The sequence below is a fragment of the Leishmania mexicana genome, chromosome 7, assembly GCF_000234665.1.
Source record: "Leishmania mexicana MHOM/GT/2001/U1103 complete genome, chromosome 7".
Classification (NCBI taxonomy): Eukaryota; Euglenozoa; class Kinetoplastea; order Trypanosomatida; family Trypanosomatidae; genus Leishmania; species Leishmania mexicana.
The window spans coordinates 360841-379226 of NC_018311.1; the positions used below are offsets into that span (position 1 = coordinate 360841).

The 18386-nt window shown below is 57.8% G+C and overlaps 4 protein-coding genes across 4 annotated transcripts; all 4 read left to right on the plus strand.

The window, feature by feature from the left end:
- Positions 1-1889: 1889 nt before the first annotated feature.
- LMXM_07_0802 (conserved hypothetical protein) lies at positions 1890-2951 on the plus strand (the record flags this gene model as incomplete). The annotated part of the gene is made up of 1 exon (XM_003872181.1): positions 1890-2951. One exon carries the CDS (start codon positions 1890-1892, stop codon positions 2949-2951), a length of 1062 nt encoding a protein of 353 aa, XP_003872230.1.
- A 980-nt stretch (positions 2952-3931) lies between these two features.
- LMXM_07_0805 (phosphoacetylglucosamine mutase-like protein) lies at positions 3932-5725 on the plus strand (the record flags this gene model as incomplete). Its single annotated transcript, XM_003872182.1, has 1 exon — positions 3932-5725. The coding sequence occupies one exon, from the start codon at positions 3932-3934 to the stop codon at positions 5723-5725; it is 1794 nt and encodes a 597-aa protein (XP_003872231.1).
- A 1193-nt stretch (positions 5726-6918) lies between these two features.
- LMXM_07_0810 (cytochrome b5-like protein) lies at positions 6919-7338 on the plus strand (the record flags this gene model as incomplete). Its single annotated transcript, XM_003872183.1, has 1 exon — positions 6919-7338. The coding sequence occupies one exon, from the start codon at positions 6919-6921 to the stop codon at positions 7336-7338; it is 420 nt and encodes a 139-aa protein (XP_003872232.1).
- Positions 7339-9971: 2633 nt separating this feature from the next.
- Positions 9972-17165, plus strand: LMXM_07_0830 (conserved hypothetical protein; the record flags this gene model as incomplete). Its single annotated transcript, XM_003872184.1, has 1 exon — positions 9972-17165. One exon carries the CDS (start codon positions 9972-9974, stop codon positions 17163-17165), a length of 7194 nt encoding a protein of 2397 aa, XP_003872233.1.
- Between the last annotated feature and the right edge of the window lie 1221 nt (positions 17166-18386).

Here is an 18386-nt window from a genome sequence, read left to right on the forward strand (position 1 = left end):
GAGGGTATCAGATCCATCGCGTGCACCACGGCAACTGGCACCCACTCCCCCTCCCCCTCAAGGGACGCGTCTATTGGGTGTGCCTCGCCCTCGCCCTCTCTCTTCCCTTTCTTCGAGGCGCACTGTTTTCGTTGTAACGTTACGAATGCCGCCCCGCCCCTGCACAGAGAAACGGACAAGAAGGCTACGCCATAAAACGTCGAAGCAGCAGCGGCAGAGCAGCACGCTCAGCTGCGGCGCATCCAGACACGCACCCACTCGCCAGAGGGCACGTCAACCGATGCTGGCGTTGTGCGAGTGCGTGGATGTGTGTGGACGTGTGCAGGGTGGAGACCACAGGGGGCTTCGCGTTGTCTTGCTTGGCCTTCGTTCTTTCTGCCGTTCGCTACCCCCTTTGTGCCACTTGTCTGGAGCGCGCGTGCCCATCCTTCTTCTTTTCCCGCCATCCGAGGGAGCCGAGCCGTAGCGGGGGGAGGCCTGCGCCGCTCTCTCTGTGTGGGGGCGCTGCCTTTTCATCGGCCGGGCCCTCTCGACGGCATCAGGGGGAGTTCGAGGCGAGGCGTCCCGATGTGCACTGCCCCCCCCCCCTCCCCCAGCCAGTGCTGCTGATATATATATATGTGCTTTCTCATGCATGTTTTTGTCTTACGGCACAGCTGTGCGGAGGGGCGAGCGTGCCGCAAAACTTGTAAGCGCGGAACTCCATCAACGATCAAGACCACAGCGGATCGCGGATGATTAACCCACCGCACAAAGGTGGAGGAGGCAGACGATGCCTGGGGCCGAAGGCGAGGCATGGGATCGCGCGTGCGCCAATGAATGGCACTGGAGAGTCTCCCCTCCCTCCCCTCTTTTTTTTTCGCGTATGCCTTTCTGCAGGCCGCGCGCAGTGGCGGGGCCCTGCCGCCATCCCTCTTTCCCCCCCCACCACTTCCCCCACCCCCAATCACGGCCTTTGCCAAAGAATGAGGCATTACGCGAGTAGAGTCCGTGCGCTCTTTTCTGGTTGGCGCGCGTGTGCTCGTCATCGGACGAGAAATGGCCGAGGCCAAGGCGAACATGAGGGGGGGGGTTGCGAGGCGCCTGCCCATCACAGAGGACCCCGCGAAGGCAGCAGCAACGGCGCCCTCCGCACGCCGGCCTGCCGTGGCGCCTCGGTGAAAAGGCCGGGTGCTCGGCATCGGGGGAAAATTCGCGGGGGGGGGGCGGTGTCGGGCGGGTTTGAGGCGCGGCGCGTGCTGGGGCCGGGGGACGAGGCGCACCGAAAAACGGCTAGCAGACGGCGCCCCACCCTCACGATGGACCAGGCGAAACTTTCTCCCGTTTCCCGAGGGGGGGGGCTCGGGAAAATCATCCGTGACAGGATTCGAACCTGCAACCCTCTGATCCGTAGTCAGATGCTCTTCCATTGAGCCACACGGACTTCGTGGAGCTCTGATGCACAACAACAGAACATTGGGTGGGTCCTCCCTTTTCACCCCCTTTTCCCCAACCGGCTCACCAAGAGGGGGGGGGTCAAACGCAGCACCCCCTAAGCAAACCACTGGGCAAATGCATTTAAGTGCTTCACGTTGGCACAAACAAGAATAAAAGGCAGCGCTAAAAATATATACACTCAACTATGCACTTTGGCCACCCTTTGCCACACAAGACGGCAAAAAACCCCAGTGAAAACTCGAGTGAGTGTGTGGATCGCGCTCCGGCAAACTGGGAACATACAGAAAAGCAAGAAAGAGTTGCGTATGCATTTGCTCAGAACAGTACAAGGCAAACCTGAAGTCCTGCCCCACCATTCTTTCCTCGCTTCCCTGTCACACTCATTTCCTCTTTTTTCCGTTTTCTTTCTCTGACTTCTGATCAACTTTTAGGCACGCGCGCCTACCTTCGAAATGTCTCTCACCATGCAGAGTAGCCCACGTTACAATTTCTTTTTATCTGGTATCGCGAGGCACGTAAGTGGCGATGTCGTAGAAAACTACTTCCGAGACTACGGAAGCGGCGTCCGTCTGCAGCTCAAGCGCGACAAAGACGGGTTGTCCCTTGGCTACGGCTGGTTAACATTTGAGAACGTCGATGTCGAGCGCGTTGTTGCCTCGCAGCACGAACTAGGTGGGTCGCCGGTAATGCTCAGGTATCAGCCGGGTAAAAAATCACCGAAATCCCAACCTGCTGCTCCTCCCCCGCCGCCACCACCATCACAACCAATCAACGCCCCAACGCAGCAAGGAAGGCCAGAGGAATACTCCCCGCAACATAAAAGATACCGGGAAGAAACCTTCAGACCACAGATGCACACTGCTTCTCGAGCCGCGCAAATTCAAAAGAAAATTATGCCGCCCAAGCCGCAAGCGCTTCCTGCACAACAATCACTGCCGAAAGAGGCGCGGAGGCCGGAGATGGAACCCTCTCCTAAACCGATGCCGCAGATTGCACCTTTGCAGCAGCAGTCCTCGCCTTCTCCGCAAGAGCCCGCTGCACAGCCGGTTTTTGTTTGCATTCCACTGAGTATTTGTCCTGGTGCATTTTTGCACGATCCACGGGTTTTCTGCTGCACGCTGGATCCTTCGCAGGTAGGTAAGCTCAGTATACTAGCCACACCAACACCACGCCCCGCCATACCACATCATCACGCTGACCAGGCAGCGTACGTCGTACCAGGTATTCCTCAGCAGCAGCATTCCACTTACGCAAGTGTGAACAATAAACACACATCACCACAGGCTTCTTTATCGATGCCACCGCTATCTTCAGGCCCAGCACCGTCACCACCACCACCACCACCAGGACCACCACCTCCACATCTAACTACACCCCTTCGCGAAACGGTTCCACCACCACCGGGTCCGCCACCTCCGCCACCGCCTCCTGGACCACCACCTACCAAAAGTTGCTCGTCCGGAACTCTTCTTGGATTTCCTCCACCACCTGGCCCACCTCCGCGGCGTTACTGATGAGCTGTTTTCTCTCTTCTTTTTGCAAGTCTTTTTTTTTCGGTATATCGCAACCGCCTCAGGTAATTCCCGTGCGTAAGAAAGGGCTAATAAAGCCTTTTCATATAATGGTTGTGTGGAAAGCGGACAAATTCAAATTACAACCAGCCGCTTTTGCTCTGAATGAAAAAGGAAAAATGTGGGGTGATGAATCAACGGATTTATTTCCGGTGTTTTACAGGCAGCACGCTCCTTGTGCATGTCGCGCACTGTAGAGCAATGATCTGCTTTTGACATTGTGCCAGGTAGACAGGATGAATTAAACCGCAGTGCTGGTTGTGGATAAAATTGCACCAACTTCCAAGCCTTCGAAAACTAGGCGATTCACCCCAGCAACATTATTCGTGCTTCGCATGTGTTATATGTGTGAGGCGTCGAAAACAAAAAAAAATACTAGAAATGAAGTATATATGATCTTTGGATTTTTCTCAGCAGTGTACACCCTCCTAGTATGCTTGCTATGATAGAGGAAAAATACCCGATGCAATCGGACCTCTAGACTCGGGTCTCTTGGCAAATACATTTAGGTCTCTGTGCCCTCATTTTTGTGAAGAACAAAAATTAACTGCCTTACTGTTCACTCTTGCTCGCTTCAATTTGGCTTTTACTTTTATCCGGGATTTTTCATATTTTTATTTTAGGAAGAGCATAAACTATATTCGAACTGCAGCTTATTTCATTCCGTAGCTTTTCACCCTATTACTACCGCCAGCTTCACTTATTTCTGTCATATATTTGCTCTGTAAAACAATAACAATATAATATACACATATATGTATATATAAATATTATTGTATATTTCTGTACATATATATATATACATATATATATAATATTATATTATATATATATGTATATATGTATATATATTATATTATATATCATATATCAGCGGTGCGGAATTGTAAGGAGCATTGTTGTGGTGTCTTTCAACTGCTACAATGGAGCCCGAGCAAGCGGCAACATTAAACTCACATGCTATTTTCACTAGCATGTTTTTTGATGAGTTGAAGAGCATTATCGACTCTGAGTTTCCCCTGCGGCATGACCCCGTGAAGAGCCCACTCACGTATGGAACGGCAGGATTTCGTTTCAAAGCTGAGCTTCTTCCACCAGTGTCAGCCCGTGTTTCTATGATAGCCGCAATCCGATCCGTGTACTGTCAAGGAAAGAGAGCAGCAGAAGGTCACAATGCACCCTGCACGGTGGGTGTGATGATCACGGCATCTCATAATCCGTACGTGGACAACGGATTCAAAATTATCGACGTTGACGGAGGCATGCTTGTAGAGTCCTGGGAGAAGTGGTGCACACGCGCTGCAAATGCCTCGTCAGGAAGCGACCTGGAAAGGGTTATGATGGACTGTTTGGCGCATGATCCTAGCGTGTTTGAGCCGAAGCAATACTCGTATTGCCAGGTGCACTTTTCCAGAGACACGAGACCGAGCGGCGAAGAAATCGTGAACGCAGGGTTGAGGACACTGCATCTTTTACGGAACACCACCGCAAGGTCTTACCCACCTGTTTCGACGCCTTGTATGCACTTTGCGATCGAAAAAGCCAACGAGCTCTGCTTGGCAGATGAGTCTGAATCTCCATCCTATTATAACGAGCTTTTAGCTGGTTTCGAGGAGATGTATCGCTTTGCAAGCGCAGGCTCGCAGTCACGTGAGAAAGAAGGCAATCTCCAGCAACTTGTTGTTGACTGTGCCAACGGTATCGGCTCCTTGACGGTGAAGGAGCTCATTGACGCTTCAAGACAGCATTCTGACTTCGTAGCGTTAGCTACCTTTTTCGAGTTGCATCAGGTGGACTGCAACTGCCAAGATGAAACGATGCTGAACACCAAATGTGGAGCCGACTATGCAAAGCTGCACGCAACTCCGTCTACCGCAATGTCTGCGTGGCCAAGCACCTGCCCGCCAGGTGTGAATCCTACTGCCACACACTTTTACTCCCTTGACGGCGACGCGGACCGCGTTGTCGCATTTCTCTACGACCCAGCGCGGAATTCCAAGTGGGTATTGCTGGACGGTGATCGAATTTCCATACTTTACGCAATGCTATTGCGTAAGTGGCTTGGTGAAGAGCAGATGAGGGCATTGGATGTGGCTGTTGTGCAGACAGCCTACGCAAACGGCGCATCAACAGAGTTTCTCGAGAAGCAGCTCCACATGCAGGTGTATACTTCCGCCACTGGAGTCAAAAATATTCACCCGATTGCGCACGCGCGCGACGTGGGAATCTACTTTGAGGCAAACGGCCACGGTACAGTCTTGTTATCTGAAAAGGTGCTTACAGAAGCTGCTTCGACCGGACCTGAAAAGGCTGCGCTGTTCGCCGCGATGAGGCGTCTAATGTCCCAGTGCTGCGGCGATGCGATCGCTGACATGTTAATGTGTGAAGTTGCGCTGAAAGCTTTGAATATGACATTTCAGGACTGGGCGACCTTGTACGTTGATCGTCCTTGCAAGCAGATCAAGGTCACTGTTGCACACCCTGGCCGAATCACGAACACCCCTGATGAGCGTCGAGCATTGTCGCCGGCCGGCATGCAGGATGAAATCGATGCCGCTGTTTCTCTGGCTTTGTCTCGTTGCGAGGCGGCGCGAGCTTTTGTCCGGCCCAGCGGCACGGAGGCGGTTGTGCGTGTGTATGCGGAGGCCACTGACCCGTTAGTGTGCGACTCTCTCTCTGCAGAGGTCGCCAAGATTGTTGAAGCATACTGCGACTGAAAGGTATGAGCAGTCAAGCCGTTTTCGTTCGTACTGCTTTGTTTTACTTTTTTCTTCCTCTCTTGGGGAGGAGGAAATGACGGTTCACGAACGCAAGGAAAGGGGTTCTCCCTTCGAGGCACCTTTTACGCGAAGAAAAAAAAGTATTTGTTGTCTCTCTTGCAGAACGGAAGCAGTACAGATGCTGCATTATATTAAATATATATATATATATAATGTGTACAGTTAAGAGGAGCAGAAACGCAAAGCATGGCTTCCGCTGGTCCCGCCACGACGCTCCATTTTGTCTCCTCCAACGTTATCCTCATTTTCTTTTTTTTTCGTGTTGCTTTTCCCTGCTTCCGATGCGCGACCACGTTTTATTTTCTATTTTCTTTTTCTTTTGTGTGCTTGCGGGACACGGCTTTCACCTTTCGTGGTTTTGGAAAGGGAGAGGCTTGCTAGAACGTGGTTGTAGTGAACTGGTGCGCTGTGCACCCCCTACCTTTGCTTCTCTCCTTTCACATTTAATATTTCGTTTTTTTTTTTTGCCTTCCTCATGAGATTTACTCATCTCTGTCGAATGTCTGCGGGAAAAAAAGGCAAATAAGCAGACGCACTAAAGGACACCAACGAGGGCGCAGGCCCCGTCTCCGCCGATTGCAACAGGCCACTCGCAGGGTGTGGGATCAGGGCCAACGCTAGAGGCAGCACAAGGCTGCGACTCTGACAGGTGCTCTGTTGTTTGCTCATGTAGGCCTTGAGTCAGTGCCTCAGAGGAGCTTGTTGCTTCTTATCAAAGCACATGTTGCAGTGATACCTGTGCGTTGGAAGACGGATTCCTGCTGATCCCTTGATGTTTTTTTTTCCACTTCTTCGTGGATACCTTGGCATCCCTCATTCAACTGCGTCACTTGCAGACGATTGTATTGCTGCGGATGCTGCCTCTTTTTCTTGAACCTCTGGTACGCTTTGCTTGCACCAGTGTGCGAGTGGTGCAGGCAGCAAAACCGTCCATTGGATACGCGAGCACCACCGCAGCATCGCATGCTGTGCTCAGGTCTGGGGCCTTTTCAATGATTCTGCTAGCTGTTGGTGTGACGGCCCTAACCTAGTGGCAGCCTCACGTCCTCACGGCACTCCCGCCGAACACCGAGGAACTGGTGAAGAGCATGGCTGTCGTTGCCGATCCAAAGGCGAACCACTGGATTTCGATGCACAACCGCGTGGTTCACGTACCCTGGCACATGCCGCTCGACCCCAGCGGCAAGCGCATCATCACTGACGACGCCAGCGGGGACTCGGTGAAGAGGTTCTACGTGGTCCTCGGTTTGGAGGAAACGGAAGCTTACGCCTCGAGTCGATCAGTCGCGTACTGTCCCACTGGGGGCGGCGGCGGCGACCTCATAGGAATCCTCCACACACACACACACACCAAATCCATCATGCTGAGACCTTGCCCGCTTGGTGCTTGCTTTGAGTCTCTCTCCAGTGAAGCGCCGCCACCTGCGCACGCAACGCCATCAAGCAGCAGATGTAGCGACAGGCACACAGACAGCCACGGATCCTCCCCCCTCCCCCTTCAACTTTTCTCAAATAGCAACTCGTGTTTCTCATGTCTTTTGTGTCGCTAGTTCGGCTTGTGTGCGTGTTTCTCTGTGCTTGCACGGGTAGCTACCGTCATCATGCCAACACGTCTGCGTGCTTGTATATGTGCATGTGGGCGGGCTGAGCTCTTCAACTGTGATGTGCATCCCAACGAGCGGTGTGGACAGTGCATGTGTGAGAGGAGGAGGAGGTGGGGGGGGAGGGGGGAGACATGAAAAGATTGACAGAAGCGAACAATGCCGAAAAAAGAGTGGGAGAGTGCCACGCAGTTTGCTCCCTCTGCTCTCTCCGCTCTCCTTTTTTTTCCTGCTCCTCTTCTCTGATCACCGACACTCGTCTTCCATTTACTCGGCGGAGAAGAGCAAGCAAGAGCCCCCTCCCCCACCCCCACAACAACAGAAAAAAAATATATAAAAGAAACACGAATCCGTCACTGTCCAGGCATGAGATGCACTCGTCTGTCTCTGTCCGTCTCTCCCTCTCCGTGGAGCGGGGAGTGACATGGTGGCGCCTCTGATTGTGGTGGAAGGCTCACTGGTCTTTTCAATCCTCTCCCTCGTGTTCTCTCCACATTCGTGCAAGAGGAGGAGGGAGGAGGGAGGAGGAGGGGATGCACGTAGGAGCATACCCTCCCTCTCCCTCTCCCTCCTCCTCCCAGCACACACACACGCACACACGCACGGGGTACTTCAGTGCCATGGGTCTCTCTGTTTCTCTTTCTTCCCAACTTCCTCCTCCTCTTCATCCTTATCCTTCTCGTACGTACAATATATACGCACAAATGTGTTCGCCCCTTCGTGGTGCCAGTTAGCCGTTGTGCGTGTGTGCTCCTGTTCGCGTCAGCGTATTCGTTGCCCCCCCTCCCTCCTCTTCTCCCTCGCTGGAGAGTCGCCCGACGGTGAGACGTTCAGTGACGTTGGACGATCCGTAGGTCCGAAGTTACGGCGTGGCCCCCCTCCCCCTCCACACACACACACACTCAGACACGCACACACACGCCCCTCTGCCCCGCTTAAACACATCAAAAGCGAAACGAGAAAGGGAGAGAGAGACAGTACGGTCCGTTGGCAGGCTTCGTAACTGCCCCACTGGAGACACGGCGCATACGCGCATCTCACTCGTGTCTCTCGTACTCCCCCCTCTCCGTATCATCCTCTCGCTCGCTCGCTCGCTCTCCCTTTTTTTGTTTGTTGTGGCTTTCCGAATTTTGGTTTGGCTGTAGACACGCGAAGAGCACCGCACGTTGTTAGCTGTTGCTACATCGGAGGTGAAGAAACAAGCCGAAGCATTCGTCATCTTCATCCATCCGCCACCTCATCCGCGACAACGCCGCTGGAACCTTCGTCTTGCCTTTTGCCTTCTTCCCACCGGCGAACATCTCTCACTCTGCGCGTGTGTGCGTCTGCCAGAGGCGCGCGCGTGTCTTTGGGGAGCTGTCCGCCCTTTATTCATTGACTACCTTGTTTCATCGCTTCGTCTGCTTCGCAGAGAAAAAAAGAAACATCATAGATAGACCCTGCCCCCCTTCCCCCTTCCCCACGCTGTCTTGCCTCCTCCGTTGCCGTCCGTCCGCCCCCTCATCTTTCTTTTTCTTTTACAAGAAGCCTGAGGCGTCAAAGACACGACTCAGGCACACAAGGCAGTCTACAGGGCAACACCGCCGCACAAGACGGAGTCGGACAGCACGTTTCGTTGCCTACAAGAGACATACTCATCAAGCACACACCCACACACACACACCCACCCACACACACACACACACACACACAGAGAGACGCACACACGTAAGTGTGCGTGCGTGTGTTGGGGGACGAGTTGCTGCCGTTCAAATTTTTTTTTTTGGTATTTCTTGAAGGGCCCTCTCTCTTTTTTTTTTCCACATATACATCTATATATATATACACACATATATATATATAGACAGATATCTATATATATATATACAAAGATATACATCTATATATATACATATATACATATATAGATATCTATATACGCATACCTTTATATATATATATAGATGTATGTGTGTGTGTACCTACGTATACGTATTTGTATTTGATATTCTCTTTTCTCGCATCTTTTTCTTCTCCTCCTTTGCCGCAGTCCGCGCCGTCTCCCCTCTGTCTCCCGCTCTTCTCGTTTTTGATTATATATATATATATATTATTTGGCCCTTGAGCGCGAGGCACTCTTTTATATGTGCATTCCCTTCTCTCTCTCTTGTTTCTTGTTCTCTTCCTCCCTCCGTCCCGTCTTCTCCCCCTCCCCTCGCGCGTACGTGCGGGCGCGTGTGTGTGTGCGTGCGTCGGTGTGCGCAATTTCCTTCATTGCCTTTATTTTTTTATTTTACCCCGTTTTGTTTCTTTGTTTTCGATTCTCTCTCTCTCTCCCTCTTGCGGTCTGTGAAGAAGGCGCAGCTGCGAGAGTGTCTTCCACGCACGCCCATACACACATAACGGGCACGTGACCATACCCCTCCCCTCCTTGGCACGGCACGACCGGAGGTGTCCATAAGTGTGCAAACAGCAGCAGCACCTATACACACACACACACACACACACACACGTGACAGACGATCCTCGCCGAAGCGGTGACGTGAGCGCATCTTCGGATCAGCTGAGATATCCAGCTCAACACGATCACGCACGCATCCGTCATGGCGCCGCGGCAACAGCTTCGCGCCGCTGCGCTTTTTTGTGTGCTCCTCATCACCGGTGTGGTGTGCGTTGGCGTTACCGGCGTCGATGCCAGCTCCGGTGTGGTGGTACAGACGACGCCGGCATACCCGCTGCTGGATGTTGTGTTCCTCGCCACAACTTCCATAGACCCTGACAGAACGCTGTACATATCCTCTGCAAGCGACTGCATCAGTCGGCTCTCGCCGATCTGCACGCAGGGCCGCGCTCAAGTCGGTGTAAACTACAACACCACCACGTGTATCTTTAATGTCACGTCCGCCTCTCTCGGCTTGAATGCGGCGACAGTGTCGTCGATACCTGCGCTGCACTGGTGCAGCAGCGCCACTGGCACCACGTCCTTTTCGACGCTTCAGATGAACGCGGTTCGCATGACACCCGGCTACGCCTATTACAATACGGAGACGACCTTCACCTTCAACCAAGCGACCCCGGTTGCCACCAAGGTAGGTCTGTACCGGGATAGCAGCTGTGATACACTGCTGAATGACGTGCCGTTGACGACGCTGCAGAGCTCGCTCAAGCTGACAGCGAGCATCGGTCCCCGGACGGTCACGTACGTGTGTGCGTCCATTCCAACCGTCTTCAACAACGCCACCGTCACTGCAGTGCGCTCGGTGGTTTATGGCGTGTCGCCCTACGACATATACACCACCCAGGGCGTCCGCCATCGCAGCGTCGCCATCAGCGCCTCATCGTCCTTCCACTACATGTCACTCTCCACTGACCCGCAGTGCCTGACACTGGCGCAGCCATATCAGCAGACGGAGACGGGCGACGGGGTACTGACCATCAAGGTGCCGCGCGGCACGTACTACTTCTGCGGTGTCGTCATCCGCGGCCTCGAAGGAGTCGGCGTGTTTGTGCCAGCTCTTAGCACGTTCGAGGTGCTCGAGTACGGCATTCAGCCGCACACCATGTACGCGGCGCACGCCACACCGATGTCCTTTTCGCTGGACGCTGTAGCTCTGCAGAGCAAGCTGCAGGGCGCCCTTTTTACCACCGCCGACTGCGGTGTGAGCGGCAACAAGCCGGTGACAAGCTGGAGCACGTCGATGACGTGGACAGTGGGGGTGACCGGCACCTACTACGCCTGTGTACGCACAAGTGGCAGCACCCTAGCCGCCAATGTGGGCTACGTCAATCAGGTGGTGGTCTCCAACATACCTGTCGTGTCTCTTGCTCGCCAGCCGGCCATCAGTGGTCTCGGCGAGCTGGCCACGGTGACCCGCAGCGCCTCCGACGACGTCCCCGCAGCTGTGGTGACAGTCGGGCTGTCGACGAGCTCGAACTGCGCTACTCTCTTTGCCGGGGGTAGCACGACGGAGACGGGCAGTGCGGCCTCTTTTTATGTGCCTGAGAGCTCACCAAGCAGTACCTACTATTGCGTGTCGAACCGACTGACGACGGACGCGAGCGGCGGTGACAGCAGTGAGCCCACCACGGCGGTCTACTACCCGCTTGGACCGCTGGAGCTGCGCACCTACGGCCTGTCCTACCCTGCCCTACGCACCAAGGCGGCGATGAACGTGGGACTCGACAGCGACGTTACCTTCGGCAGCGGCACCTCCATTTGCCTGACACCTGCTCTTCTCCCCAGCAGCAGTAGTAGCAGCAGCAGCAGCAGCGTCGACCATGGCACCTGCGACGCCGCGATCGCCGCAAACAGCGACATCGCCATGACATTTCAGATCTCTAGCCTCACCTCCACACTCATCCCCGTGCTATTCCCAGTGGCGGGAAGTTGGTTGCTCTGCGTGCAGGAGCCTGGCGTGATGGGCAGCACGTACATGCGGCTGCGCACGTTGCGCGTGTACGGCAACGCCACTGTGACCCCAGATGGCGTAATCCTGGGGATACCGGCAAGGCTCGCCGTCACAGCGATTCCGCCGTCGACGACAGTGAGCCTGACGACGGACACCGCCTGCTCGACCGACATGCCAGTGGTGACCACGACGCAGTCGAGCCTGAGTGGCAAAGCTGCCCTCGTCTTCACACACACTGCCGTGGGCAACCTCCTCCTCTGCGTTGGCTACCACGGCGAGCACATGTCTCAGGGGACGGCAGCGCAGGTGATGGTGGCTGGCACCGTGGCGAGCACGAATGCCCGCGTCGTGCCATCCGTGGCTGTCGATTCCGTACCCACACAACTGACCTTTTCCGCCCGAGGGGCTTCGTCACTGAGCGGCTACACCGCGCTACTGGTGCCGCCAAGCACCAGCGGCCGCATTGCGACCGCGTGTCCGACATCCGCAGCCGGTGAACTTATTCAGCTACCGATATCCGTGCCTCCCTCCGCTCCTACCGGCACGATCGCCGTTGCTACCTTCACCCCTGCCAGCAGCGCGGTGGGCACCACGTATCTCGTGTGTGCTGGTGCAGCTGGAAAATTTGTGTCGACGGGAACGGTGACGGTCGCTGCTACTCCAACCGTGACGACTGATCCCTCGCCACCGGCCTTTGGACTCCCAGCCTACGTGACGTTCAGCCGTGCCACTGTGTCCCTCTCTCACCCGGACACCTTCACCGTTGTCAAAGCCACGGACAGCTGCACTTCGGATATGAGCATCGCAACCGTGCTCGCCACAGGTAGCGTGGACACCACAACAGGGGCCGGGCAGCCCTTTGTGGCCCCCACACAGCCTCGTACAGTCACGTCGGTGCGGCTGTGCGTGGCGAAGAAGGGCCAACTCGTCAGCAGCACGCTTGGCTACGCAGACGCAGGCGTAATCGAACTAACCAACTTCACCTCTGTCACTAGGTACGCGCAGCGGGGGCGACCCAACACACTGGTCGGCAAACCCATCCTCAGCACCGCAACGCTCTACCTCGTCAGCTGCACCGGAGCTGGATGTGGTGCTGGCAACGCCGACACCGCGTGCTCCTCTACTGACGCAAACAAGTACACCACTTCCAGCCACTCACCCCTCACAGCTCCCGCAGGCACGTACTTTCTGTGTCAGAGCGTGACGGTGGGCACGACGGTGTCGGTGGTGGGCTCGGACACGACGGTGGAGGTGGTGGAGCCGTTTGAGATGAGCCTCTCCGTAGACCCCTCTGCCATTCGCGCGTACGTGCCGTTCGCAGTGACCATGTCGGGCGGCCCTGGCGGCGCGGGGGCGAAGTACACGGTGGTGGCGCAGCCCGCCTCTACTGCGTGCGGCGAGACCGCTGCCGGGTCACAGAGCTTTGCCGTGGGCCGAGGCACCACGGAGATCACCATCACGGACATGGTGCCTGTGCAGAAGATCCGCTTCTGCGTGCAACCGTCCGCTGCCGACAGCTTCGAGGTGCTGACGGGGACGCTGCAGCACTACATGACACCTGCAGCTGTGATCGGCGACCGCGCGACGACGCTGACGTCTGGCGGCGTGACGAGTGGCGCCACGGCGGTGCTGTCGCGCACGGCGGACTGCCTCGGCGTCGTGGCTGGCGGCGGCGCTGCGGCGATCGTGGACGCGAGGGTGACGTTCACTGTGGCGTCGTGCGGCGCGAACGGTGCGCTGGCGTCGCTGTACTACTGCGAGGCTGCTGGCGGGGGTGCGTACGCGTCCCGCGGTGCGGTGGGGCTGCTGCGCGCGAGCGGGTGCGGCGGCGGCGCGGACGCGAGCATTGCGGAGGTGGATGCGGCGCCTGGCGCTGCGATCGGCAGCTTCGGGATCGACGCGGCGTACCTGGCGAGGCCGCGGCTGTCTGCGTCGTCGGACTGCGGCGTGCTGCTGGACGCGGCTGTTGCGAGCGTTGGGTACGCGCCCGGTGCTGGCGAGCGCGCTGCGTTCCACGTGTGCGCCGTGCTTGTCGGCGACGCGAGCGTGACGTTCACGACGGCGCGCCCGACGCTGCGCGTTGCGAACTGGGCGGTGTCGCCGACGGCTGCGGTGAGCCGGTACAACGCGACGCTTGGCGCTGCCGCGGCTAGTGCGGTGCGCGTGAACTACGCGACGCCGTCGAGCGAGACGTTCCTGAGCACGGCGAGCGACTGCAGCGTGCGGACGGCGGGCGCGGCGGGGCTGAGCGGCGCGTCGAAGACGGCGACGTACAGCACGACGGGCGTGCGCGGGCTTGTGCACGTGTGCACTGTGGCGCCGCTGAGCGGGAGGACGCTGGCGGTTGCGGAGTTCCTGTCCGTGACGCCGCCTGCTGTGCTGCGTGCGTCGCCGGCTGTTGTGCGCGGCGGCGAGTACAGCGCGACGCTTGTGGTGGACGGTGCGCCGCCGCTGTACTCGATGGTGCCTGGTGCGGACAGCGGGTACACGCACAGCGGGTACTACACGAGCGCGAGCCGCGAGGTGTACCTGTCCGGGGACGCGTGCTCGGGCGTGCTTGCGGGGACGAGCGCTGCGACGGTGACGTCGAGCGGCAGCGTGTCGTTTGCGACGGCGGGCGTTGCGGCGGGCGTGAGCGCTGTGTGGCTGTGCGCGGTGACGGCCGCGGGGCCCGCGGTTGTGCTGGCCGGCGTGGCTGTTGCGCCCGGCCGGGTGTACCCGACGACAATGGTGTCTGGCGCACTGGGCGCGCCTGTCTTCATACCGAGCCTGAAGGGGACGGCGGTGCAGCTGAGCGCGTCTGCGAGCGGGTGCGGGTCTGTTGCTGGGATGCCGAGCTTCACAACGGACGCGGAGGGCTACGGCACTGTGGACCTTGTGGGCGGCGACGGCGGCGCGCTTGCGCCGGGCACGTACACGCTGTGCTACGGCGGCGCGCTGCGTGGCGGCGGCGGTGCTGCGGCGCTGGAGTCGGTGGAGCTTGTGCGCGCGTCGCACTTCGACGTGCGCGGGACGACGTTTGTTGTCGGCGTGGCGAGCCGGATGGTGCTGCTGCAGGACCTGACTGCTGCGGCGCTTGTGCCCGGGTTCAGCACGGCGCGCGACTGCACGTCTGTGTCGAGCGAGCACGGCGAGTGGGCTGCTGTGACGAACACGTCTGTGTCTGTGACTGCGACGGGCGTGTACACTGCTGGGCTGTACCTGTGCGCGCGTGCGCCGGTGAACGGGACGCTTGTGGCGCTGCCCGGGCTGTGGTCTGGGCGGCGGAGCGTGCAGTTCGTTGCGTCTGCGATGCAGCTGCCGTCTGCTGGGTGGGACGCGTGCACGACGTACACGCTGGACCGGTGCTACCCGCCGGGTGCGAGCGCGAGCGGTGCGACGTCGGTGGTTGCGGTTGTGCACGGGGACTGCTGCAGCGAGGCGAGCCGGAGCGCGGTTGTCGGGGAGGCGAGCATGGCGAGCGGGACGTGCGAGCTGACGCTGGACTACGACAAGGTGTCCGCGTACCCCGCGGAGTCGACGTACCACGTGTGCGTGTGGGACAGCGCGGACGACTCTGTGTGCACGACGGTGAGCGAGGCGCGCGTGAGCACGAGCTGCACGCGCCGTGGCGGCGGTGGCCGGGGGCTGAGCCGTGGGGCACTGATAGTGATCATCATCGGGTGCGGGGTGGCAGGGATCGCTCTTCTTTGTTTACTTTTCTGGATCGTGTGGTGCTGCTGCTGCCGCCAGCTCGCGGAAGGCGCCGATTCGAAGCCAGAGAAGGGACGGCAACTTGTTGGCCTTCGCGAGTTCGGTGACGAGGACCGACTCGTGGGCTATGTTATGAGTGGACGCCACCCGCTGCTGTATTACCCGTCGTCAAGCGCCCGCATGGGTCGTTCGGTGAGCGCATCGCTAGGCTACCCTTCCATCAGCGGCTCAGGCTGCGGTGCCTTGGATGAGGTGGAGGATGAGGGACGGGACCAGATTGCGCTTCAGGAGGCGCGTGCACGCTACAACTTACGACTAATGTTCGCGGAGCGGCTGCAGCTGCTCGAACTGGCGGAAAAGAACGCCGCTGCAGATGCGGCAGGCATGAACACAACGTACGCCAGCGGGGACTCGTACCTGCATGGCCTAGCACAGCCCGAGCGCAGGCTCGTAGAGAGCATCCTGACCGAGACGGGGCCGATGGAGCCGGCGATGGATCTCCCTGTGAGGGCCGTGGGCCCGCGCCACGCCGGCGCCAACGAACTCGAGCTCGCGGCCTTTGAGGCACCTGAGGAGTGCGACATTAGCTTGACCGCCGACGCGAATTTGTCGCTGGAGAAGGATGCCATCACGGGCGAGCACCACAAGGTGCGTAGCCGGTCCATTGAAAGCGCGCCGCGGCGGTGCCTCTCACCAGTGGAGAGCTGCTGGACGAACGAGGACTTCGAAGAGCGGGAGGAGGACGGCGACCGGAAAGTCACCGTCGAGTCGGCAATCCCCGACTCGGAGCTGAGTGTACGGATGTGGCCACGGCAGGACGGCGGCGACCACGAGGAGCTGCACCGCGTAGTTGTGCGGCATTTTACGAAACCGGCATTGTCCAAGTCGCGCCGTAGTGCCTCGCTGAACGGCAGCCACAGCGGCGGCCACCGACGTAGCCCCACCGGCTCCGGGAGCCACGGGAGAAAGCAGGAGCCACACTATGACCCACTGGCAGTGATGCCGGTGACGCCAAAGGCGCTGGCAACGTCCAAGGGCCTCAGGAACTACATCCTGTCGCCGCCAGACGGAGAGAATGATAGCCCGCCAGACCTTCGGACTAACACCGTGCACGAAGTCGGTGACATCACCACCGCTGAGTCCGCCATCTCTCGCTCCCCGATCGCCCATGCGGGGGCAAACGACATATCGGAGGAGGCGCTGCCGGCGGGCATCGCACGCGTCCGGTCTTCTGAGGCCATCGATGGCAATGCCAAGGGCGATGCGAGCGAGGATGACCTGCTGAGCTTCACGACCACGCAGCGCTTCTACGATGAGAAGCGCTTCTTACTGGAACAGGAAGACGGCCGGCGTCAGCGTCTGTGCAACTGGGAGGAGGAGGAGCGGGCACAGCTGGCGCAGGATGAACTGAACGGCTACGTGGCGCTCTCCTCGGCTACCGCAGCCGGCGGTGATACGGTCAACGCGTTCTCTGATCACTCGGAGAACAACGATACCGAGTACAATGCTGGCGGCGGCGCGGGGAAGGGCCACTACGGCAAGGCTACGGCGAAGCACGAGGGTGAGGATGAGCAGGTGTGCCACATCCCCGCCGCGCCAACGACGCTGCCGTCGCTGCCACCGGCTCCACGCCCGCAAACACTTCAGAACGACTACTACCACGTGTTCCCCACCGGCGGCACCGGCGCGAGTTAGGTAAGAAGAGACACAGAATTGGTGAGGTGTACACACACACCCACACACACACACGAGGAGGAAGAGGACACAGTGATACACCGCATTTTGTTACCAGGCTCTATTTAATATATCTCTATCTATATACCTGTGCGCATGTGCGTGTCTGTTCATCTGGCTCCTGTGCGTGTGCGTGTGTGTGTGCCACTCACGGATTGACTCCTCATCTTTTTATTTATTATATTTATTCCTTGTGCTTTTGAGGTACTTTTGGTCACTTACTTACTTCGGACACGTTTTTCTCGCACTCCGTCCCCCGCCCTTGCTTCATGATGTCTGTCTCTGTCTCTCTGTTTCTTACGCTCTCCTTTGCCTTTTTCGAGGGGTTTGGGGAGGGGCCATAGATGCACAACCCCCACATAGAGGCTTGCCTGATTCCCCCGCCCCTGCTCCCCAACCAACCAACCTTTCACGACTTTCTTTGTCGTTTATATATATATATTTCCATCGTTGTGCTTCTCTTCCGTTACGACTGTGCACGCTCTTGCAGCTCACGGACCCACGCACAGCCACAGACGCACCTGTCAGCAGGAGAGCAACACCCAAGGACAGCGTGCATGTTTTCTTGTGCTCTCTTTCGCGTTTTGGGTTCGTGTGCTGTGCCAGAGCAGGAGCGAGCCGTGGTGTGTGGTCGACGTCGCCCACCCACCCCCTCCCCCTTACGAGGAACGTTTGTTTCTCCCCTCCCTCCCTGTCTTGGCGAACCACTCCCCAATCCGTCACCCCTCCCACCTCACCTGACCACCGTTGTTGCTTTTTTTTGTGATATTCGTTCTGCGTTTCAGGCGTCGCCAGCTTGCGACTTGGGACGCATCTGGCGCCGCTGTCCTGATGAATGCCACACTCACGCGCACAGCGGAACGCGTGCGTGCCCTACCCACCGAGCGCAAGCACGTCACCGCGATATGAAGCCAGTGTGTACACCACCATCGCCGCGGCGCGTCGAAGCAGCGGCGGATGCCGCACGCACACCCTTGGTGCACGAGGAGTGTTACCTCCAAGTAGAAGCTAACGCTTGCTTGCATACACCTGCGTTTCAACTGTTGCGGACACCTCACTCGACACCGGCACGCACACATCCTACGGACTAGACACACGCACACACGTGTGCCGATCATGTGCTCATGCGTGCTATGCCCGTGCGCAAGTGTTGGTGCCATTTACGTGACTTTCGTATTCCTC